The sequence below is a fragment of the Pavona decussata genome, unplaced genomic scaffold (assembly GCF_977016875.1).
Source record: "Pavona decussata unplaced genomic scaffold, jaPavDecu1.1 SCAFFOLD_157, whole genome shotgun sequence".
NCBI classification, from domain to species: Eukaryota; Metazoa; Cnidaria; class Anthozoa; order Scleractinia; family Agariciidae; genus Pavona; species Pavona decussata.
The window spans coordinates 761,782-784,792 of NW_028145569.1; the positions used below are offsets into that span (position 1 = coordinate 761,782).

General features: G+C 39.9%; 3 protein-coding genes and 1 pseudogene across 4 annotated transcripts; all 4 read right to left on the reverse strand.

Annotated features, from left to right (window-relative positions):
- Positions 1-115: 115 nt before the first annotated feature.
- On the reverse strand, positions 116-9,629 carry LOC146465080 (polyadenylate-binding protein-interacting protein 1-like). 2 transcript variants are annotated; one of them, XM_085128921.1, is made up of 10 exons: positions 9,386-9,629; positions 7,468-7,814; positions 6,708-6,823; positions 5,874-5,982; positions 5,146-5,262; positions 4,200-4,321; positions 3,242-3,377; positions 2,855-2,900; positions 2,403-2,499; positions 116-1,625 (listed from the first exon to the last, which is right to left on the reverse strand). In XM_085128921.1, exons 1-10 carry the CDS (start codon positions 9,519-9,521, stop codon positions 1,520-1,522), a joined length of 1,332 nt encoding a protein of 443 aa, XP_084985047.1. In that variant the 5' UTR covers positions 9,522-9,629; the 3' UTR covers positions 116-1,519. The 2 variants fall into 2 exon arrangements, with proteins under 2 accessions (XP_084985047.1, XP_084985046.1); XM_085128920.1 differs by having other exon boundaries at positions 7,468-8,189.
- A 2,611-nt stretch (positions 9,630-12,240) lies between these two features.
- Positions 12,241-14,018, reverse strand: LOC146465081 (visual pigment-like receptor peropsin). Its single transcript, XM_085128956.1, has one exon. It carries the CDS (start codon positions 13,989-13,991, stop codon positions 12,876-12,878), a length of 1,116 nt encoding a protein of 371 aa, XP_084985082.1. The 5' UTR covers positions 13,992-14,018; the 3' UTR covers positions 12,241-12,875.
- Positions 14,019-20,214: 6,196 nt separating this feature from the next.
- Positions 20,215-21,778, reverse strand: LOC146465082 (uncharacterized). The gene is made up of 2 exons (XM_085129009.1): positions 20,939-21,778; positions 20,215-20,554 (listed from the first exon to the last, which is right to left on the reverse strand). Exons 1-2 carry the CDS (start codon positions 21,081-21,083, stop codon positions 20,331-20,333), a joined length of 369 nt encoding a protein of 122 aa, XP_084985135.1. The 5' UTR covers positions 21,084-21,778; the 3' UTR covers positions 20,215-20,330.
- A 213-nt stretch (positions 21,779-21,991) lies between these two features.
- On the reverse strand, positions 21,992-22,968 carry LOC146465083 (melanopsin-like; annotated as a pseudogene).
- Positions 22,969-23,011: the final 43 nt, after the last annotated feature.

A 23,011-nucleotide genomic window follows, 5' to 3' on the forward strand; every position in this document is an offset into this window, starting at 1 on the left:
GTTCGATTAAAAAGCAGTTGAGTTTCATAAAACCAAGGCAATCACCAGAACCAATCACAACAAACGTAGACAAAACAATGAACCAATCAGCGCAGAACTAAAACTAAAGATGAAATCACTGTAAACATAACACAGCAAAGATTTATTGTACACTCATCGTCAACATGTACTTGTACAACTAGCATTGGAGCGTTTCTCGTTTCCAGATTGCCCTGACCTTAACCAGCTACGACGGCGACTTCAGAGAAAACGTATGAAAACAAGGTTTCAAAACAAATGGTTCTGCCGTGCGTTATAAATTTTGCTACATTTCTTTGCCATCTTTTGCAAAACAACTAAGCAAAATGATCAAATCCAAAGTTTTAAGGAGGACATGAGGCGACCAGGGTGAATTTTTCATTATCTTTTTCAACTTAAAAGCCGTTTCTACCAATTCAGTTCCGAGATAGTTCGGTTTTGTACAAATTGAACGAATTGGAACAATCGCGAAGTTCAAGAAACGTGAAAAAGAACGTTTTCGCTGGCGTTGCAGTCGTGGTTGCTTAAACATGGCCATTCTCACCCTCAGTTGTCAATCAACCATCTAGAGCGTAATCAACTGACAAATAACATGTGTCTTTTTCTACGGCCCTTACTAAAAGTGGCTTAGTTTTCGGAATAAACCCTGTAAACCGAATTAGAAACCGATGTCTTCTATCGCTGTGGTAATATTATGAAATGCGAGGCATATTTTTTTCAGAGGACGTTCGAGTCAACAATGTGCCAAGAGCGAGCAATGTCTAAATTTGCATTTCATGCTCACAAAGGTGTATGAGGAAGGAGGGGCTTGTCCTTTTATAGCGGAAATTCTTGTTTAAGGTCAGTAATGTAAAATTATCTTTCGCGCGGTCAAAGAGCAAAAACGCATCAAACTACTACACAAGTTTTTCACATGTGACTTTAACAAAACACATGCACTAATACTTCTGCCGTACTGAAGAAGTTCCTTTCACCAGGATTTTCACTAACGTAAAGCTTTTCTCTTTGTCCGAGTTGTAGAAACTTGCTAATATTTACATCTGACTTAAACCACACAGATGGCTGCAATATCACCAATTCTGAGGTCTGGAAACTTCACTTCCCGCGTCAGTTTTACTCAAAAAAAGCTTGTTCATCTTGTTGCCACTTTTAAAACTTCATATCTCAATTTAACAAAAAAGATACATCAGTGAGTGAAACGCTAATTCTCAGGCCTGAAGAACTTCTTTCCTCGGCTTCTCACTAAATTAAGCATCGAACTGCTGCAGAACTCTTGTTCATGCGCTTGATATGTCATTTAGCGGAAAAAAGATGAAACAGCGGCTTCTATAAACATATCACTAATTTGTAAGTCTACAGAAAGTCTATCCCTAATTACGTTCACACTAAAATGATTATTGAGCTTAACTTTCCTGTAGGAACTTGTTCATCATCTACTTCACGTGCAATAATGTCTGAACCATGGCTAATACGGTGAACTGAAGAATTCCACAGGTTTCAACTACAAAAGACGCTCTTGTTCTTGTAGGAATTTTTCAAATTCCGCATCTATTTCATCATCAAATTCCGGATCGTCGTCCAAGTAATATTCTTCATCTTCCACATGACTAAAAACGTAAACAAAATAACGTATTAAAGGTAAGGCCCACTTTTAATTACAGTTAACTTTAGTGTTTGATTTTACACGACCCTAAAGGCTGTAAAGCTTTAATATTCGAGCACAAAATAAAGGAAAGGAAGACTTACTTAGGAATTTTAGGGTATGCATGTTTTTCTTGTTTCCATTTCAGACACTTTTGTTAGTGAAAAGGGATTGATATGCATAACTCCAGCAACCTTTTATTTTTTAAAGGAAGGTGTCTAATTTTGCTACTGCGCATATGTTCTGCGCATCTCGAGATACTCGGGTTTAATATGGGTGGTGCCTACTAATACAGGGATATTTTTGCGCGGTTTAAAACTATGCAGAGAAAACAGAACTTAGCACAAGTGCTTTTGGTATCCAAAAAGAAAATTGGGAATAGCCATGCATTTTTCAGAGATAATAAAGCTTCAACTTGAAAAAAAAAAAAAAAATAAACAAATAATAAATAAAAAATAAAAAACGCCATACATTTCTTTGTATTTTGGATGCTCTTTAGAACAATTGTTGCTTAATTGTCTCTAAAAAATGCGTGGTTACCCCTAATTTTTCTTTTTGGATTCCAACAGCCCTTGCTAAGATCTGCTTTTCCCGTATAGTCATAAACCGCGCAAAAATGCTTCCGTATTAGTAGGCACCGTCCTTAAATCAAAACAAATACATTAGAGCTGTTTCCATAGGTACTGTACATAGTATGTGTAAATACTACAACAATCTTGAACATGTTTCAATATACGAATACCTGTATTCCTCATTGTCTCTATCAGGAAAGTAATATTTGTAAGTCTGGTGCACCAAAGCTGTTTCGTCGGAGTCATCGTAATAGTCACTCCACTGCTCTGTATAAGCGAATTCAAAACACGGGCATTAGGGGGCTTAAGCAACGACGACGGCGACGGCAACGACAACGCCGCAAAAAATTGGTTTAATGTGCAAAAGCAATCGCTCTGCCCGTGCGTTTTACATTTTGGTACATTTCTTTGTCGTCCTCTGCACAACAACAACGTGAAATGACCAAATTCAGGTCAAATTCAGACATTAGTTTTTTTCTAAAGTTTATTCGTCCCGAAATTTTTCGCAGTAAGTAAAAACTCACTGCAGTTTTTCAAACGTAAACGCTATGTAATATAGAACTGATGCCAGTACACTGACTTCTAGATTTTTACATCATCTGAGCATGAAAATTTTTCATACCTGGGTTTGTAACAGGCGTCAAATCATCATCCAAGTTTAAGTCATCCTGAAATATCAACAAATGAGTATAAAGCTGCTGAAAATACATGTATATAGGGTTACTGTAAATATTCCCGTAAAAGCCGAGTTTAAAATGGCGGGTTTTCCACGAGTCTCTTGTAGCTCAGTGGTAGAGCATCCGAACTAGTAATCGGAAGGTCTTAGGTTTGACTCCTGTTATGAGCACTCTGATTTCCTTTTTCCGAGTATGCCTGTGTCACTCACTGAATAATACATCATTCTCATGATGGTAAATACTTGGCAAAAATGAATATTAGCACGCCGTGAGCGTGCGTTACACGTTTCAACTGCCATGTGAGGTTATGCTTTTATAAATACAGTACATACCATTCCGAGGGCGAAGTCGTAAAAGTTATCATCTTCCGCAGGGAAATATGCGTACACTCCAGACGCACCCTCGCTTGTGCCGCTGCCCCAACTGGTGGCTCGAAGTGCGATGACTTGTGATAACAAACTCTTTCCGCTGCCAAGATACCAGATTGAATAGAATAACTGTAGATAATATTATGAGTGACAAATTGCTCCTTAATTTTGGCGCGAAATTTTAGCGTTAATTTATAACTTCACAAGACAATTACAAAATGGCTAAATTACGGTATACTCGTGAAATTAGGAAACAATTATTTTCCTAATTTCACTCGTCACAATTTGTTTACTCATACTAATTTCTCATTGAATGTAACTGAGAGATGGCCAAGGGTTTTGCAAATGGTTTACACTGTGGAAAAGTCTTTGTTTCTCTTGAAACTCAGGGAGGACAACGCGAACCGAAAAACGCGTGAACTCGCGAAGAGCGACGCGTCGAAAGAGGCAGTTCTCTCGTGTGCACCTCGCGTGAGCGGCGAGAAAAATTGACTGTCTGCTTTACATACACAACGAATTCGTTCTGACTAGGGTACCTAATAATATACAGTGAGATGTTATCTATTGAATATTTACCAGTCTGTGCCTTGTCTCAAACCCTGTTCATATTATTATTTCACTTCCATCTTAAATTTAACCCTTCATCACCCCCTACTGTTACATACCACCTACAGGTGGTTTGCATTGCCACCATGTTGGTGGACTAAACAAAAGAATTGTTCACAAACTTTGCATAAAAATGGCAGTTAACTCGCAGAGGAGAAAAATCTTATTGTTCCTGTCCATCAACATGGCTGCCATGACGTCACATGCAAACCCTCAATAGCTTGTAACGAAAACTGGAAAAGTTGAAAATTTGTCAGGATCCAGTTCTTGCTACACTGTATGAAGCATTGGCTGTATATGAATTGTATAACTGTACCTTTCTGACAAACCAGGTCTCTGTGATAATTCTTGTACATCAGAGAACACTTTGTCCACTTTATTCTTTCTGTCCTTGTCGTCTTTCATAAACCGGGGATCGTCCAGAAGATATCCGGTCATCTGGGGAATAGATTGCAGTTAAAAGGAGAATACACAGTCAGTAAAGGACAGTCCTTGTAGTCTTCGACTCTTTAAGGGCCTGATTCTTAAGGACACTTTGTGATGCTTATATAACCCCAAGTTCGCTAATAATTCTTCGCAAAGATGACCATAAAGACTGTTTTTAGAGTGCTTGCTCGCAGGCTTAGAGTGTAGGTCACGGTGACGTCACAACAGCGGTATTGCTATTGATATCCGAAAAAATACCAAATATCGGTAATTATTAAAAACTGGATCATTGTATAATGCAATTCCAGAGATTTGATTGGCTTAGCAGCCATGGTATATGAGCCATTATACCATGCCCAAGAAATAGCAATCTGTTGGTTGTTCTTGCTAAGGGAAACAAGCCATATCTTACAATATTTCTGGATTGTTTTTAATAAAACAATTATTCTACTCGCGCTTGTTGGATATGAGATGATCATAGCCAACTCGCTGCTTTGCGCCTCGTTGGCTATCTATCATCTCATGTCCAATGTGCGCTCATGGAATAATTGTTAAATATCGTACTCATATCGGATCTATGTTTCCATGGTTGATAAGTTTGACATCTTGCTTTACTCTTTCAAAAATGATCATTTGCTAATATTTTTGTACTTGTCTAACCACAAATCTGAAAAAAAATCACCAAGAAATTTGTATTAAGAAGTTCAAATGATTATGTTGGGCTTTATTTCATGAACATACAGTATATGATATATCCTCTAAGATCTAAGATTGATCTGTCCGTGTAAGCCAATTTATAAAATGAACCCTGTTAGACTGTACAAAAAAGAACATACCTTCAGTATTTTGCCAATACATCTGAGGCAATCCTCTGTGTGGTTTTGTAAAAGGGTGTTCAACATTTCTAACAATCCTCTGTGAAACACCTTCAATGGTTCACTTTCACCTAAGGGCTGTAAAGAGTAAACTTTTTTATTACTGGGATTAAATGGCATGGGAAGTGGACAGACATACCCACCCTACCCTAATCCCCACTTTAGGGGGGGGGGGGGGTTGGAAGAGTTTAGTGAGGTTGCCTACAATGTACAACTTGATGATAGAACATTTTGTGGGAGCAGGCATGGCGCAGTGGTGAGAGCACTCGCCTCGCACCAGTGTGGCCCAGGTTCGATTCCCGGTCTCGGGGTCATATGTGGGTTGGGTTTGTTGTTGGTTCTCGTCCCTGCTCCGAGGATTTTTCTCCGGGTACTCCGGTTTTCTTCCCTCCACAAAAACCAACATTTCCAAATTCCAATTTGTCCTGGAAACAGTGGAGAAAAGAGCCACTCCATGGATTCCAAAGAAATTCCTATTTATTTATTTATTTATTTATTTATTTATTTATTTATATTTATTTATTTATTTATTTATTATTTATTTGATAGTAGTAATACATTTTAGTATATGGACCTGTACATGTATGTACGTACATGTATAACCTTCACAACTCCAAAGAAAAAATGTGCTGAAAAGCGAACAAGGTACAGTATGTGTACTGTGTACATTTCTTTTTTTAGTAGCTCACCCTGTAGTTACAAAAGAGCTCAGCTTCAAACATTGCAAATCCAAGCAGTCTTGCTGCGGATTCAGGGTTTTTAAGAGATGCCTCTCTGTTAAGATGTTCATCCCTACATCTGGAAAATAGTATATAAAGTTGTAAATTATCATGTGGTACATGTAACCTTCACAGATCAACATGTGTCTTAGTTTCAAACCTTTATTCTAATAAATATTGGACATAGTGTAAATTTTTTCCAGATGTCTGCCCGGTGAATTTTTGAACATTTGAATGCTTTCTTTACAACAAATGCAACTTGTTAACAAGTTTTAAAAGATGTATATTAATTTTATTTTGTTTTCATCTTTCTGCATATTAATAATACCATGTCTGAGCAAGTTTTAAAATTAACTGGGGCAGTTAGAAATCTGGCCTGCCAATGTCCAATGACTGACCATCTTGCATCCCTTCAAAGAAATGAATGAACAAATGATCTTTGACACAAATGAACGGACATTTAAACAGACTGATAGACCAACATTCCGATATATAGACGATAGGACAGACAAGTGTAAGGATGGGAGAATATATATGTAATTTGAAGGGGTGCCAGTGGAAAAAAGCCCTAAGTGACTTCTGATGAATTGTTATATTCTCTTTCCAAATTGCCTTGTATTCGCTTATGAAACAAAAGGAGAATTTGACCTTACATCAAAGTCACTTAGGGCCTTGTTCCATGAACCCCTTCATTATGTGTAAATAAATGATTGAACAAATATGTCTGTTACAGACAGCTGATTGAGTCTACTTGCTTTACATTCATTTTGATTGAAAAATCCAGAACTTACATGTACAAATTACCTGTTCATCAACACACTGCGAAACTTCTCACCACTGCTGAGCACAATGTTCTGTTCCTTTGACAACATGTTGCACAGTTTGGCTGCGATGTATTGGAAGTTGGGCTCAGTTATGGACTGAAACAAAATGTAATCATTGGGTAAAGAAAAATAATGAAATGAAAGGTAAATAACTGTCAGTGATAGCCCCCAAGTCAGTGGAACCTCGATTTAACAAACCTCTATATAAAGAGCGATTCACACGGTACGACTTTGTCGCATGCAACATGCCCACGACAGGCCTACGACACGAATTGTTTCGTGTAAATTAAACCTACAACTCGCTTACGACTGTCTTGTGCATCACAAAAAAAGTCGTAGGATTTTAATCGTAGGTATAGGCAATGTTGAATGATGAGAGTTGTGTGTGATTTTTTGCATGACTAAAGCAGCGCGTGCTCTATAAATCGCACGCGACAGTCTTACGCAAAAGTTGTACCATTTAAATTGGCCTTAAGAAAGTTCTTGGTATAATGAATGATATTCTCGAGCCCACCCTGTTAAAATGTATAGCACAGAACCTCAATATAACAAACCCTCGATATAACAGGCCAATTTCCCTAGTCCCTTAGTAGATGTACTTTGTTAGATCAAGTTTCCACTGTAATTACAAGAATTTGGAAATGTCAACCTTACAGTATGGATGAAGACGTTTTTGTGAATCCAGAGGAAAATCCTTTGATCCCAAATAATAAATTCCTAATGACAAATTTAATACGTACATATTCAAAGATAAGATCCACAACTTCCTTCAGGGAATCAAGAGAACTCAGCCACTTTCTCAACATCTTCACCAAAGTGTAAAAATAAGAATTTAACTCGCCAGGGCTTTGTGTCAAACCAAACAGAACGTCTTTAACACAGTTCATCAGCTCATTTTCAGGCTTATCGCTCCCCTGTCGAAGCAGCAAAGGTCGGTCTGTTTGCTGTGAAAGTGACGTCGGAACAAACTCTGGTGCATTAACTGCAGATTGTAGATTGAAAGCCACTCTAGGGACAAATTCTGCTGCAAACGGGGATAACTTGATACCTTTGTCTGTAGGTTCCGTTTTGGAAGCTTCATCTTTCCCTGTTGCATGACTATCTGTGTCTTCACTGTTGAGCTTTTCATTTGTTATAATAGAGCTTGAAGCTTCCACGACAAGTTCTTTTGCTGCTTCATGAGCATCATTGTTTGTATTTTTAGCTTTCTCAGGCTCTGTTTGAGACTCTGTGTCCTCCCTGGCAAAGTTTTTAATTCCAGTAGAACTTGAAGCTTTCACTGGAGGTTCATTTGATGCTTTCGAATCATCCGTGTTTGCATCAGCCTTTTGAGACCCAACTGCTTTTTCATCTGATTCTTGTTCCTTACTACCTACTTCATGAGCTGGTTTCTCCTCAGACGATTGACTTGACTTGGACTCATCAACATGTGAATCAACTGCTACTTTTGAGGATGGCTCACCTATTTTAGGAAAAAAGTGAAACAATTAAACAAGTTGAAATCATAACACCCTCTAGTATGAAAATACACCGACCCTTCATCGACACATCAGCGATGCTTCTTACATTTCACTAATTATCAACCAAGAGTATTGGCCAATATGGCCTTTATAATTGTATCCAAACCACCATAAAACTTTGTTTTGCAGACGTATAAAAAACTGTCCCCGAGAGAGAGAAGTGAGATCCAAAGAACTGCTAAAAAACGAGACTTTGAGACACGTATTTCTCATCGATAGCAGTTGATACACGGTCGCTATGCTGACCAGTACTTGATTGCTCGGTAACTGTGCACAGCTCTAAATTTGATATGTCGGTTGACATGTCGATGATTAACAGTTGACCGACATGCAACCGATAATTAACCAATAACCCACCAAGAATAATTTTCTCGCTTGATACATCAACCAATATCATAAAGGCTATTAGGTGGGTTAGTGGTTGAGTCTCAGTCGTTAGTCAAGTCCTGGCCATCAACTGATATATCGACTGAGTAGGCGATCGCTACCATCACTTGAGGTCCCCTGTAAGACACATGATCCAAGAAACAAGGTGATCTCTACCCACATTGGGCCCCTCAGCAAGACTGTATAAGCTTGTAGACCCTCTGAATTTATTCTTACTTGCATCTCTCCTACTTGACACTGGTTGCAAAGGCAGATATAACGGAGCAACTTCTCCAATGAGGCTGAGTTGCTAAAATTTCGCCTGTACCACAGGCACTGCAACACAGTGGAAAGGGATGAAAGAAGGAAAGTGTAGAAAATTTCAAATGCTAGAAAGTCTGTACATTTATAGCTTTATTCCACAATACACAATACAATATACATTGGTACAAAACTGTTGTACGTTTAAAGCATTGATACCTCGTTAACTTTTGTAGTAATTTTCTCGAAGTTACCCGTGCTTACTATAATGAAGACATGAGCTTCCAACTCTAGTAAAACATCGACACCTTGCTGTCTGAACTACATGTTCAGCTGGTACATGGTAGATTTATTTATTTAAAAAAAACATGGTTTTACTACGAGTAGACAATTTCAAGAAAATTGCCACAAAAGTTAAACATATTGTCGCAAATAACACTTGAATGTCTAACGAAGCTGCAGAGAGAAGGCTAAGTCGCTATCTTGTGTAAAACTGAGAAAACTGTCTTACCCTTTTCACTTTCGCTCGGAGCGGAAGAAGAATCATCACCGCCATCTTGTGTGGTCGAACTATCCTGCTTTTCGCGGGGTTTTCTGAGTGGCACTTTATAATCCTTGGATGTTATGTTACCTTTCTTACCAGGCATCTTCTACATGTACAAATCCGTCGTGTTTCTATTCATGAAGCCATCAATAGGTGTACCTAAACACACTGTCTATTTTACTGTTTGTATGTTTTCTGCATGCAGCCTTGAAACTGAGAGGCTTTGTATCCTGGCCCTCAACCTACAGGCCTGGTTGCAAGACAGAATTTTTCGTGAGGGACTGGGCTTAGCCTGTATGACACGGCACTCAGTGAAAGGAACGTGCAGGATCAGTGCAGGATATAGCTTTACACGAATGTATGGTTAAGTTTATTTCTTTTCCTGCGAACTATTTTTAGTAGCAGTTCACAGCTGGTTCGCTATACAGACAAATGTATGGAAGCTCAAAACACGATTTTACAATAACTGTCCAAATTCCCGCGCGCTGATTGGCTCGTAGCTATTGTCTATAAGAGTACAGACAATAAAAATGACGTCAAATGTAACGCGCGCGCTTTCTCAACGAAAAAAAATATTGCCAATTCCGCTCGTACTTTTTCCATGTTATTGTAAAAAACAAATCGACGGCAGTTTTCTATGGTCGATACTCTTATAGACCATAAAATGACGCCATAAAATGTCCAAAACTTGGCAGTGAAACCACTCGCCTGCGGCTCGTGGTTCCACTTGAGTTTTGAACATTTTTTGACGTCATTTTATGGTCTATAAGAGTATAGACCATAGAAAACTGCCGTCGATTTGTTAACTGGACGCTTTCTGGCACAGCTACATCCCTCCAATTTTGTTTTCATTTTCCCAGTGCCAAAAGTTTCCAACTCATGAATTTTTCAGAAGCGATGTCTTATGAAAATTATTTGACACCGGATTTCCATACAATCAACCCACGTTACCAAGACGACACACGGGTTTGGGCAAAAATAAGTTTATTGAGCCAAGCGGAAACTGCTGATCGATAGCTTGACAATAAACCTAAACGCAACGAAACTGAAAAACGCTAAGACTACAATATGATTATTAACTTCACGAAGATCATAAGAGATTTGGGAGGGAGAGGTGGGTAAGAGTTTACGCCTCGTCTCCGGATCTTTCAAAAGATGTCCTTGCGGTCTGCACAGTCGATTATAAGAGACATTCGATACCTCTATAACCGGTTAATTAACCATCATTAATAAATGATTTCTCAAACACTGTTATTTCAAGACGTGTTTGCCTACTCGTCAAAATGGCGTCGAAAACCATGATAAGGCCTATTTAGTGTACATTTCAAACATTAACACCTCGTCGAACTTTTGTAGAAATTACCAACTACAGTCCAGCCAGACAGCGAAAACCCAACGAGGCATCGACGTATCGAACCATAATATCGATGTTGAGATATTTTCTAAATCTAAATTTAAATGTCGTTACTGGTGTCGGCAAAGTCGTGGGACATCACGCCAACTCTAAAATAATAATAAATAAAACTATACTAAAATATACAAAATAACAATAAAGTTAATCTACCAATAAGAATTAAATTAAATTAGTTCACTTTTAAATTGGCTGGAAACAGTTTTTTCTGGAAGTTTGTTCCATTCAGTAATCGTCCTGGGAAAGAAAGAAAATCTAAAAATATCTTTATGTCCTTTCGGTGCAACAAATTTAAAATCATGGCTTTCCCGAGTCCTTCTTTCTCTGCTTGGTATCAAATAATCCCGCCAGTCCCCATCTAGGAGGCCGTGACACATCTTGTATATAGTGGAGAGCCTTGCATGTCTTCTCATCGTTTCAAGTGTGTCCCACTGTTGTCACTCACCCAACTTTCGTCTTGATTATCAAGCAACTTTCCTTCGGTTTTTGACAAATTGAGCAACTTTGAGCAACTGACTTTTTGAGAAATTACGAACAACTTATGGACGGCCTTAACTGTCTGTTCAAGTTTTCTTATCTAATATCCAGGATCAGAATTTCTTTCTTCCTTTCTTTTTTTATATTAAAAATCAGTTAAAACAGTTTCCAGTTCAGTTTCTAGTTGTACATAACTTCACACTGATAATAAAAACACAATTTACATAAACACTACACATGCAAAAATACGTTGATTTCTGAAGACTGAAGACGTTTGCTTGGGCACTTTTGAATAGGTCATTTCCGAGTTACTTTGAACCTCATTATGAAAGCGAGGCAAAGTGCAAAGTTTTTATTATGAAACTTGGTTTTTATTCATTTGCAAACATAACTAATTTTCATATGTTGAAAGTTTTGCACTTAGCCTCGCTTTCATAATAACGTTCCCTTCAACTCGTATATGGGCTATTCGAAGGGTTCAGACATCTCATTGTTCGAGAGATTGTATTCCAGGTCTTCGCCCCACTAATGTATCGAAAGAAACTTCATTGTTCTCGAGAGGGGGAGTATTAAACAAGCACCCCTTCCTAATTCTGAAATTCTCGTTGTCGTTTGAAATAAAATGGAACCGTACCGAAACTCTCTTGCGCTCTCAAATTGTGGAGATTTCGCTTCGTGTCGAGTTCAACACGTTCAAGTTGGCCCTCCTCTACATTTCAAGTTCCGACCCCTACGTCGGGGTCGATCTCGACACGGGGCGAAACCTCTTGCTCAGACTGTTCGCTGTCCCCTATTTTTCCGTGGGATTTTCGAGACTCGTACGCAGTGATCGAAATCTCGCCATCTTGGTTTCACGGCGAAGCGAAAATGTCTAAACTACCAAGGGGAGAGGGAGTGGGAAGGCGGTCCACTCAACGTACCCTGACTAGGGCCCCTCATTCTCGTACCCAGAGCCGCCTGGTCCTCTTAGCCGCTGGAGGCTGGGCACGAGGAGTTTATACACTCTCCCCAGGTTGCGCTTGCCTTTACAAACTGATGGCGAGGGTTCGACCGAAGCGTACGAGTCTAGAAAATCCCACGGGAGAAATAAGGGACTGTGAACAGTCGACCTCTTGCTACCCTCTCAAAGGCTTACATTTGCTCAAATTTTCGTGAGACTGATGCTGGGGAATGTTCTCCTGTTCGTTTGAGTTCTTATCCACTCTCATCGACTCACGTGCTCGCCCGAACAGCTTAAATTTGCCAAATTTCCGTCAGCTTGTAACGGTAAATTCTTGCCCTCGTTTGATCATCTCTCCTTAGCAGAGGGTTCAAGGGCTTTCCGCGTGGGAGAATCCGCTGAGAACAGTGAGTGCTAGCTTTGTGCCTGCACTCACTTCGTTCAGCGGATATACATAATAATTACCATATATGAAGTACCAACCCAACGAACCTCTGCGGAGGAGAAAGCGTTTGACCAATCAATCAAACCAAATTAAAAATCAAAAACAAGTATCCTTCTGAAAGTCCTGCTACGACTTAAGAACGAAACAAAATCTCTTGCCGGATTTGTCCTTCAACTGTCAAGAGCTAGTTCAAACTGTCTCTATTTTCATCGTTAACTCTAATGCTGTCTCCTTCCCTCTCCTGTGTCACCTCCAATAACGATTCCTTTTTGCTGTTCTTGTCAGTCAAAATTGATACCTCTTTCATGAGTTCAAAGTTCGCAGAACTTGATTCTTGTTTCATGAAGTGTGCGCACAATGGCCGCATTGTCTTTCGAAGGCTCTCCCTGAATTTTTTAAACATGAAAAAGTAAATTATTGGATTATAACACGCCGCTGTTTTTGCAAATAAGGCCGGTAGGGTGGCCACTAAGGGAGATATTCTCTCTGGTTTTTCGATAACGGCGTACAGCGAAACGGTGGCGTAAGGCGTCCACGCGAACAAGAAACAAAATGACATCATGAAAGCCATGCGCGTTGTTTTTGTTTGGGCTCGAAGAGTTTCTTTGGTAGCGGCAGCGTCCATCCCCCAAAATTCATGCGCTCTTCGAGCCATTTGCTTCGCATTGTAGTAAACCATCGAGTAAGCTGTAACCATAGCGAAGATGGGACCCAGAAAGAAGAAAAAGAAGATACATCCTATGAAGGCGATGTCACGTGGCTCGGACGATTGCCAGTGGATCGAGCAAAGCGCATGTCCGCCCTCGGGAGAAAACGCTGACCAACCGAACAGCGGGAAACAGCTCCAAAGGAGGGCAAAACCCCACAACGCGGCTATGACAAGGTATAAGTTTTTGGTCATCCTCAAGGGTATTACGGCGTAGTGTATAACAATTGCTCGTTCAATAGCGAAGGTGGCGTGATGGAGCATAACACCAAAAGACAAAAAGGCTGTGATAAACGCGTACCATGTGCACGTCACACCTGTCATTGCATGCGAACCGCGTGACGCATTCATGACAGCTCCCAAGGGATACGCCAGCACTGCATGTAACCAATCACCAACCGCTATGCTAAGAATCAGCGTGTTGGATGGCGTGTGAAGTGTTCGGTCCTTTATAAAAGTGACAAGCACAGGTGTGTTAAGACTAATCGCTGTTACAGCCAGTAGCGCATACGCGCCAGCTATGACGTAATGCGCCTGCGTACTGATGGATTCTGAAGGTTCCAGTCCAACAGTTTTGTTCTGGAACTCTGGCATGCTTTTTCGAGGCTGTCTTAGTTGGTGAATACTGGAAATAAAAGAAAAAAAAAAGGGGAGCAAAACAAAGAAAACAACTAACATAAATTTGAGAACGTTTTCATAACTTTTAAATCAGAATTCAGATCAAGAAATTTATTATCTAACTTATCTGGTGTATATGTATATATATATAATCAAATGGTGACCAGTGAAATTAGGAAATAAATTCACGCCCGTTTTGTCAAAATTCTAATAATTTCCCGAGCCTTTTCGCGCGCGAAAATTATTTTTTAATTACACCAGTATACCATTTGATTTCCTTTTGAAATCATGGGTGACAAATTACGCCCACAATCGTGGTCGGTTCCGTCTTGTTTATACACGCAGGCAAAAAACCGCTCGAGTACTTTATCCAACTGCTCAGGACGAACCGTCTCAGGGTTTTTCTCAAGGCCATTTTTATCCCACCAGGTGTCAAAAATTCTCACCCAGTTAATTCGGTGCTCTTTCGCGTATTTAGGTTTTCTGCAGCAGCGTCTTTTAATGCAGTAACTTCTTTCATCCGTAACATCTTTAAACCTGGACACTGTCTTGTGGCACTGAGATATGGGAAACGTTGCCATAGCAATTTTGTAATTTTACAATGTGAAAGTGTAAATTAACGCTGACATTTCGCGCCAAAATCAAGGAGTAATTTGTCATCCATGATATTAATAATAAATGTTCGTTGTTTACTTTTACGTTAATGTTCAGTAACAGTGTTGATTTACTGGATTTATCCATTGGGTAAATAAGCAAATGTTAAAAAGACGAATTATTCCAAATCCGAATTCCGAACTATTCCAAATCTCTTAAAATTTGAATTAAAATTCTTAAGAGCGGCTTTTCACAAATATCGATCAAAATCGACTTTTGGTGGCACAAGTCAAAAAATCGATTCAGCTCATATTTTGCTCACAGGTAGGCCTTAGTAAGAAAAAAAACGGGCTGTAGTTAGTTTTTCCAAACACGGCTTCCTTACGCGTAAACAAGCGAAAAACGATTTTCAGTTCAGTTGAGTTCAAAATTCGCTTCCGGTCGGGCGGAATTTTCCTTAACTTTGGCCGGCCGCGTATCAATCCACAGCCAGTCACGGATCATGCCGAATAACATCAGGGGCGTAGCTAGGGGAGGGTTCCAGGGGTTTCGGAAGCCCCCCTCTCACGTCAAGGAACCCCCCCCCCCCCCCACTCCTATTTTAAACAGTGATTTTATCCCAGTAAGAATGTAATGGACTCTCGATTCCTGAAATTCTTCGTTTTGTTCTATGCTTACAATAAGTACAGTGAACGTCATTGTGGTATCTATTTGTTGCATTTTCAGAGACATGACCAAAAATTTTGTAGATAAAACTAGTGAGCAGCACGTCTGCAAACTGTTACATACAGTTGTTTACAAAACGATTTATTTTCACCTACGCGTTTCGTGTGACCAACGCACACTTCGTCAGGGAGTTTTACAATACAGCATAAGTGACCTGTATATATACCTACATAAAAGACTAAAATAAATTTTACATTACGGAAAACCGCATCTACGCTAGCGGATTTACATGTAGGAAACAGGCGAAAAGATGTACAAGGTGTGACCGATATTATGTGCGTGACATAATTTTTAGCTAAAACTGTGGGCCCCAAAATTATGTCATGCACGTCAGAGGCGTGCTGCTCACTAGTTGTATGTAAAAAATTCTGGGCTGGCGTTGATGAACATCAATTACCACCGAAACATAAATATCGAGAAAGTGATAAACACGTTCGCTCAACGGCAACCAAGGCGTCTTCGTTTGCGTAGCGTAAACGCCAAAGTCTTGTACGTACGTAATGTAAGGATTTTGGACCAACTTTTCGGATCTTGTGTCTTATAGGGGGCCTCGATCGATAGTCACGGTCGATATGTCGGTCGACTCACGATCGACTGACGGTCGAGATCTCGGTCGATGCATCCTCGGAGTATCGGTCGATTGTCGGTCGAGTAGCGGGCGGGTGTCGGTCGAGCATCGGCCGCTATATAGGCGACGGATCGACCGATCATTGGATCACCTTCGGTCGAGAGATCGACCGACAGTCGGTCGCGGTAGCATCGGCAGTGTGTCGGCAATATATCGGTGAGCCGTCGGTGAAGTATCGGTAAAGTATCGGTCGATACATCGGCCGATACTCGGTCGACATGAAAAGAAACGAGGATTTTGCCTGCAACGGCAAAGTATAAGTCCGCGTCAAAAATATACAAGAATAGCAAAAGAAAAGACAAGTAAAGTGTGATAGGAAAAGAGAGAACGCAAGTAGCTTTTAAGCAAAAATCGCAAATACAGTAGAAATCCGAACTGTGTAACCTCTCCTTACGGACACCTCTTTAATACGGACACAATATCAATCAATCAATCAATGAATCTTTTTTTAAACACGGTAAAATCCACCAGGAGTATAAAAATAAGAAATAACCTAACTATCCTAGCGATTAGACAGAGGAAACGTGTTCTATCGGAACATTATTAATCGCCGGAGAGATCAAGTGGGTTCGACAAAGTACTCAATTTTTGTCTGGAGCCAATTAGCATGAATTAATTCAGTTTTAGCAGTGTTCAAAGTAAGTTTATTGGAAATAAGCTGCATTTGTTTAGGTTATCTAAATCGTGATTCAGATTTAACTGTATTGAATTCACATCAACGCCAGCATATGTGATGTGGGTGTCATCGGCATACATCCTAGGCTGGCACGAAGTAAGGCAGTTTGGCAAGTCATCAATATAAATAAGAAATAAAAGGGGGCCAAGGATTGTTCCTTGCGGTACCCCACATTTAAGTGAGCAGATTCTAGAAAGAGAACCATTAACGAGACATCGTTGCGTACGATTAGTTAAATATGACTTCGGACTATTAGGCGACCATTTATGGACTTTTAAGTAATTTTCGCTTGTTTGACTGTTGTTTCAACTCCAGATAAGATAACATTCTCTTCTTGAACATCATTTAAAATTATTCATTTATGTAGGTAAGTTTTGACACAAGTACCATGTGAGTTCTACATGAGTTTCCTTGTTTTTTGTTTGGTTGTTTGGCTACTTGCTTTAAGACTAATGATCCCGAGAGTATATGATGATTTACACGTTATTCGATGGTTTAACATATAATACGCGCGGATATTTTGCGAGTTGCGTTGAAAACAATTTCCAGGGGCACCCAACGGATCGTTTCGGTAAATTATCTGTTCGAAAAGCCCTTAATCCCCTACAATTTTCTAAAGGGAATTTTCACCTCGAACTTTCGTGATATGGGAAATTTAAGGCCTAGTGTTTTCGGATTGATAAAAATGTCGTTTCGGATACCGAAAAAAGGTCAGCTAAGATTTTTGGAAAGGAAATAAGACCTAAGGTTTTCGGAAAATGGACAAAAATGCCCTAGTAATTTCGAAAATACTCAAGTTCCCCTAGAGTGACCGAACAGATAAAAGTATTATAGCGCAGCCTAAAATGAACCAACAGAGCTTTAAAGGTACTCCGCGGATAGCCTTAAATAGCGTTCCAAAGGATCTGAGAGAAAACTGTCGTTGGGTGCCCCTGAATTTCTTTCATTGAAAATTAACGAAATAACGATTAAGTAAACTCCCTTACGTTTGTTTAGGGGCTTTAAAAGCAAGAAGGTATCGTCAACTCATAGATCACAAATTATGGCAACGCATATTTCTGCAGTTGATTTTCAGCCGATCCGCAATGATGGTGAAATTCTCTTGAATTTCGTTTGCTGACACGGCAAAGCTGCTTATGTTTTAAAAACAGAGCTTTTCTGGTCTTTGTAAACTGTCTGTCTGGATACAGAATACCGTATGTATCTAAGCTCTGGTTGCTTGTCGCTTCATTTTGTACCCGTGACAGTCTGCCACGCAATCTTTTTTGCGCTTCGATCGCCAAATCTCAAGAAAATGCTGATAAATCTGAACTAGCGGGTCATTTATTTTCACTTACCCAGAGCTTTGTTTTTATATTATGATAAATAGGTATACAGTGAAGCCATAGAGAGTCATTATAGGGAAATCTAAGTTATCGCCCATGGGTAAAATTGGCAATGTTTTAGTGCTGAAAGTTTGCATTTATAGCATGTTCTTCTAAACCTATTTCGGACGTAAAAGTAACTTAGGTTTTAAAAATTTTCCCATGAAACAGAAGAGGAAGACCTAATAAAGCAATACATGTCATTTGAAGGCTAGTAACAGTCTGCGGATTGACACGCGAGCCGTCGAAAGTTAAGGAGAATTCCATTCCGCCGAAAGCGGACTTTGAGCTCAACTGAGACAAAATCGCTTTTCGCATATTTACTCGAAAGGAAGCGGTATTTTGAAAAACTAACTACAGCTCAGTTTGTTTCTCACTAGGGACTACCTTTGAGCAAAATATGAACGGAATCGATTTTTTGACTTGTGCCACTACTTGGTTGATATTTGTGGAAAGCCGCTCTTAAAATTTAATCTTTCAAAACTCTAGAAGAATTAACCGTTTAGTAATACTTTTTGTGATATTATTAATTTCCTTAATTTAAAAAACTGCAATGTCATGAACTACGGACTTTTGTAGACCCTCAAAATATATGTCAGTCACGGAAAAGAATCAATATACATGTATTTGCAGAAATGTTATAAAGAATCATTTTTGCTGGTGTTGTTCAGTTTTGTTTTCAATTTTTTCAGGCTTTTTTTTCGCCTGAAAACTGCAGGTGAGCTTAAGTTAAATTTTCTTTGAGGGGAAAAAAAGAAAATAGCCTCTGGGACCAGGGTATCTTGCTACTTGACAAAAATTGTATCAATTTATGAATTAGCCTTAACAAAGTAACGGAGTCATTTTGAAACTTGTACTATACAGGTTTGGAAAATGTTCATACGCTTATATGTACCTCAGTGCTTTCTTTCAACCTCTGAGCAGACGTTGTTGGTCTGGAAAAATAAATCTTGTATTTCTCCTAAGAATGGAAAAGGATCCCCGTTGTCTCGTCTCGTCTTGAGTCCTGGCTGACATGCAACGTTGACAAGTTGAATTTCTATGTTACCTGGCAAAGCTTGGCTGTAATTAATTGCGAAAAACAATCACCACTCTCTGGTCGTGTGAGCTGACATGCGAGGAAAATATATATGCCCTAACCGCAGCTAACGGAAAACAAGAATAATTCAAATTCATTGGTAGGACGTCTGATTAATGTTACTGAAATGTAAAACGGATATGCATATTGCACGAGGATATACAGTTCCGATTGCATGACTTGAACACTGTTTTCTTGTTAGTTGATAATAATGCAAGCATAGATAATTGTTACATTCGGCTAGTCGCAGGTGAGAGAAAACAGAATTTTCTCACAATCTCCTTTCTCGACGGCGAAGGTTGATCCTTTGCCTGAAAGAGCGCGCTTAACTCATTGTAACGAAAAACAAAGGTCTCAGAAGATTCTCCACTAACCCATATTAGAGTAACCTAGCGACAAGTCTATTTAACATACAATGTTGTCTATATATTATCGGCCCAGTTTTGTCCTAAACAGTCGGCGAAAATTTTGGTTACAAGTACAAAACCAATAGTGTTAAACATTTCGTCTTGTAACCGGAGGCTCACTGGCTCGAGACTAAGTTATATCTGAATCATTGTGCTGTTTTTTTGGACAAGAAACTGTTCCACATTGTTTCCCTCTGCCCAGGTGTATAAATGGGTCCCAGCGAAAAGCATGCTGGGATTAATAAGCTCCGGCAGCCAGCAGTTGGTCACCTGGGTCGCGTAATAAATTAAATCTGCACATAATTAATGACATGCAAATGACCCCACGTGACCTGGAAAGAGACAATTGAGAACTGAACTTGGAGCTATCGATGTACGAGTTTACAGTATAAATAATCGAAATTTCGGGGATTAGCCGGAAGATATTGAATACACTGAGTGTAAACCTGAAACATAACGGAAAATGTGAAGAAATATTTTAATGGTAAAGAGGTGGCTTTGAGGATAAATCATTTAAAATGGAAAAGTAAGCTGGAAGAGATATGGAAAATTTATTAAAGGAATATCCCGAAGGAGAAACGGGAAATTGAGGATAAAAAAGCTGGAATATCGAGTGTCAGATTTGGGATACAAAGAGGGGCAACTGATACGGGATATTTGGGGACAATTGACGTGGTTCAATGTTTAGAAGGTATCAATCTGATCAAACCAAAATGGTTTCACACACACTTTTATCTGTTTATTACTTGAATTGTAGCAGATGCTAAAGTTTACACATATTAAACACAAGTTCTGCAGCTGTTGTTTTGCTTTAACAAATCGCTTTCATCTTAGGAACAACTCTACACCCAATATTCCAACAATGTACCGTTCATGGTCTCCACAGCAACAACTTGTTCGTCGCAAGGACCAATCACGTGAGACAAATCTTCATTGATGACGTCACCTATGAATCCAGGATTCTCGTTCCTTGCGGACGATACGTCACAGCCTTCAGCTGTAGTATCTGCTGACCATGAGGATGGCACACTCAAGTTGAGCTCTGCTTCAGAAGAATAGGAGAATCCTAAAGGAGATTGAAGGTTACAGGTTAGGTTTGGTTTTGTTTGTTAACGGTTTTCAATTCAAAACCAAACTAATTACTCCAACAAATCGCAACGAACGTAAAAACACAATGAACCAATCAGGGTTCGAACCAGACATGTAACCAGCGCAAAGCGCGGGAAAGATGTGCGAGCAAGCTTTTGGTTTTGCCTTTCCGAGTTCCTCATTCGTTCTAGGCTAATATCCTTCGAAGACCACACACGTGCATAAGACGGACGAACTCAACAAATAAGGTTTTTGTTGCAGTCTATTATACAATTGAAAACCGCTCTAAAGCTTTTCTAAGGAAGAATTTGCATTCTTCATCCTCCCCTCCCCTACAGTGGATGTGATAGTGTTACGTTACCTAATTGATCCCCTGTGGCGTAAGTTTTTTTCTTGTGGATACAGGGTCTCTTGAGTACGGGCCTCTTATGGTGACCTGTATGATGTCCCACTAATGCGGAAGGCCGGGAACTGTCGCCATAGTAACGGCCTGAATCATGTTTCATTTCAAGGAAAGTTGGAATAACAAAGGTATCATTGTTGTTGATATCAGGCAGCTCCTGAATTCTTGCTGATGCCCTCCATGCGTAACCTCGATTTAGAGGTTGGGATTTAAATGTTTCTGGCACTTAACAGGGTCATAACAGAAAACGTGAGCACCTAGCACTGTGATAGCCTTGACAGCAATTAACACACTGGGATTAAATGTCATGGGATTACATGTACAGTACATGTTAAGAATGCTGATATGTGATGTCAATGACAGCTTTAGCCGGTATTTCCGGTGTAGCTCAGCTCTTGTCTGAGTAATCACAAGCATTGGAAATGTCAGCCTTCTACTGTTTTGTGAAGTCAGAGGAAGACCCTTTGATCTTATTATAATTCCTAATCGCCGTTGAACTTTCCATACATTTGTTTGTAAAGCGAACCAGCCGTGAACTGCTACTCAAAATAGTTCGCGGGAAAAAAATACAGGGAAATGTATGGAAAGTTCAAAACACGACTGGACGCTTTCTGGCACAGCTACATCCCTCCAATTTTTTTCTTAACATCCTTTTCCTAATGCCAAAAGTGTCCAATTCATGAATTTTTTAGAAGCGATGTTTTATGAAAATTATTTGACATCGGATTTCCATACAAACACTGTTATTTCAAGCGTGTTTGCCTACTCGTCAAAATGGCGTCGAAAACGATGATAAGGCCTATTAAAAACAAATATCCATTTAAAAGTGCTACTACGACCTGAGAACGAAATAATCTCTCGGCGGGTTTGTCATTTAATTGTCAAGAGTTCAAACTGTCGCTGTTTTCATCGTTAACTCTAATGCTGTCTCCTTCACTTTCCTGTGTAACCTCTAATAACAATTCTTTTATGCTGTTCTTGTCAGTCAAAAATGATACCTTTCTCACGAGTTCAAAGTTCGCAGAAATTGTCTCTTGTTTCAAGAAGTGTGCGCAAAATAGCCGCATTGCTCTCCCTGAATTTTTTAAACATGGAAAAGTAAATTATTGGATTATAACACGCCGCTGTTTTTGCAAAAAGGGCCGGTAGGGTGGCCACTAAGGGAGATATTCTCTCTGGTTTTTCGATAACGGCGTACAGCGAAACGGTGGCGTAAGGCGTCCACGCGAACAAGAAACAAAATGACATAATGAAAGCCATGCGCGTTGTTTTTGTTTCGGCTCGAAGAGTTTCTTTGGTAGCGGCAGCGTTCATCCCCCAAAATTCATGCGCTCTTCGAACCATTTGCTTCGCATTGTAGTAAACCGTCGAGTAAGCTGTAACCATAGCGAAGATGGGACCCAGAAAGAAGAAAAAGAAGATACATCCTATGAAGGCGATGTCACGTGGCTCGGACGATTGCCAGTGGATCGAGCAAAGCGCATGTCCGCCCTCTGGAAAAAACGCAGACCAACCGAACAGCGGGAAACAGCTCCAAAGGAGGGCAAAACCCCACAACGCGGCTATGACAAGATATAAGTTTTTGGTCATCCTCAAGGGTATTACGGCGTAGTGTATAACAATTGCTCGTTCAATAGCGAAGGTGGCGTGATGGAGCATAACACCAAAAGACAAAAAGGCTGTGATAAACGCGTACCATGTGCACGTCACACCTGTCATTGCATGCGAACCGCGTGACGCATTCATGACAGCTCCCAAGGGATACGCCAGCATTGCATGCAACCAATCACCAACTGCTATGCTAGAATCAGCGTGTTGGATGGCGTGTGAAGTGTTCGGTCCTTTATAAAAGTGACAAGCACAGGTGTGTTAAGACTAATCGCTGTTACAGCCAGTAGCGCATACGCGCCAGCTATGACGTAACGCGCCTCCGTACTGATGGATTCTGAAGGTTCCAGTCCAACAGTTTTGTTCGGGAACTCTGGCATGCTTTTTCGAGGCTGTCTTAGTTGGTGAATACTGGAAATAAAA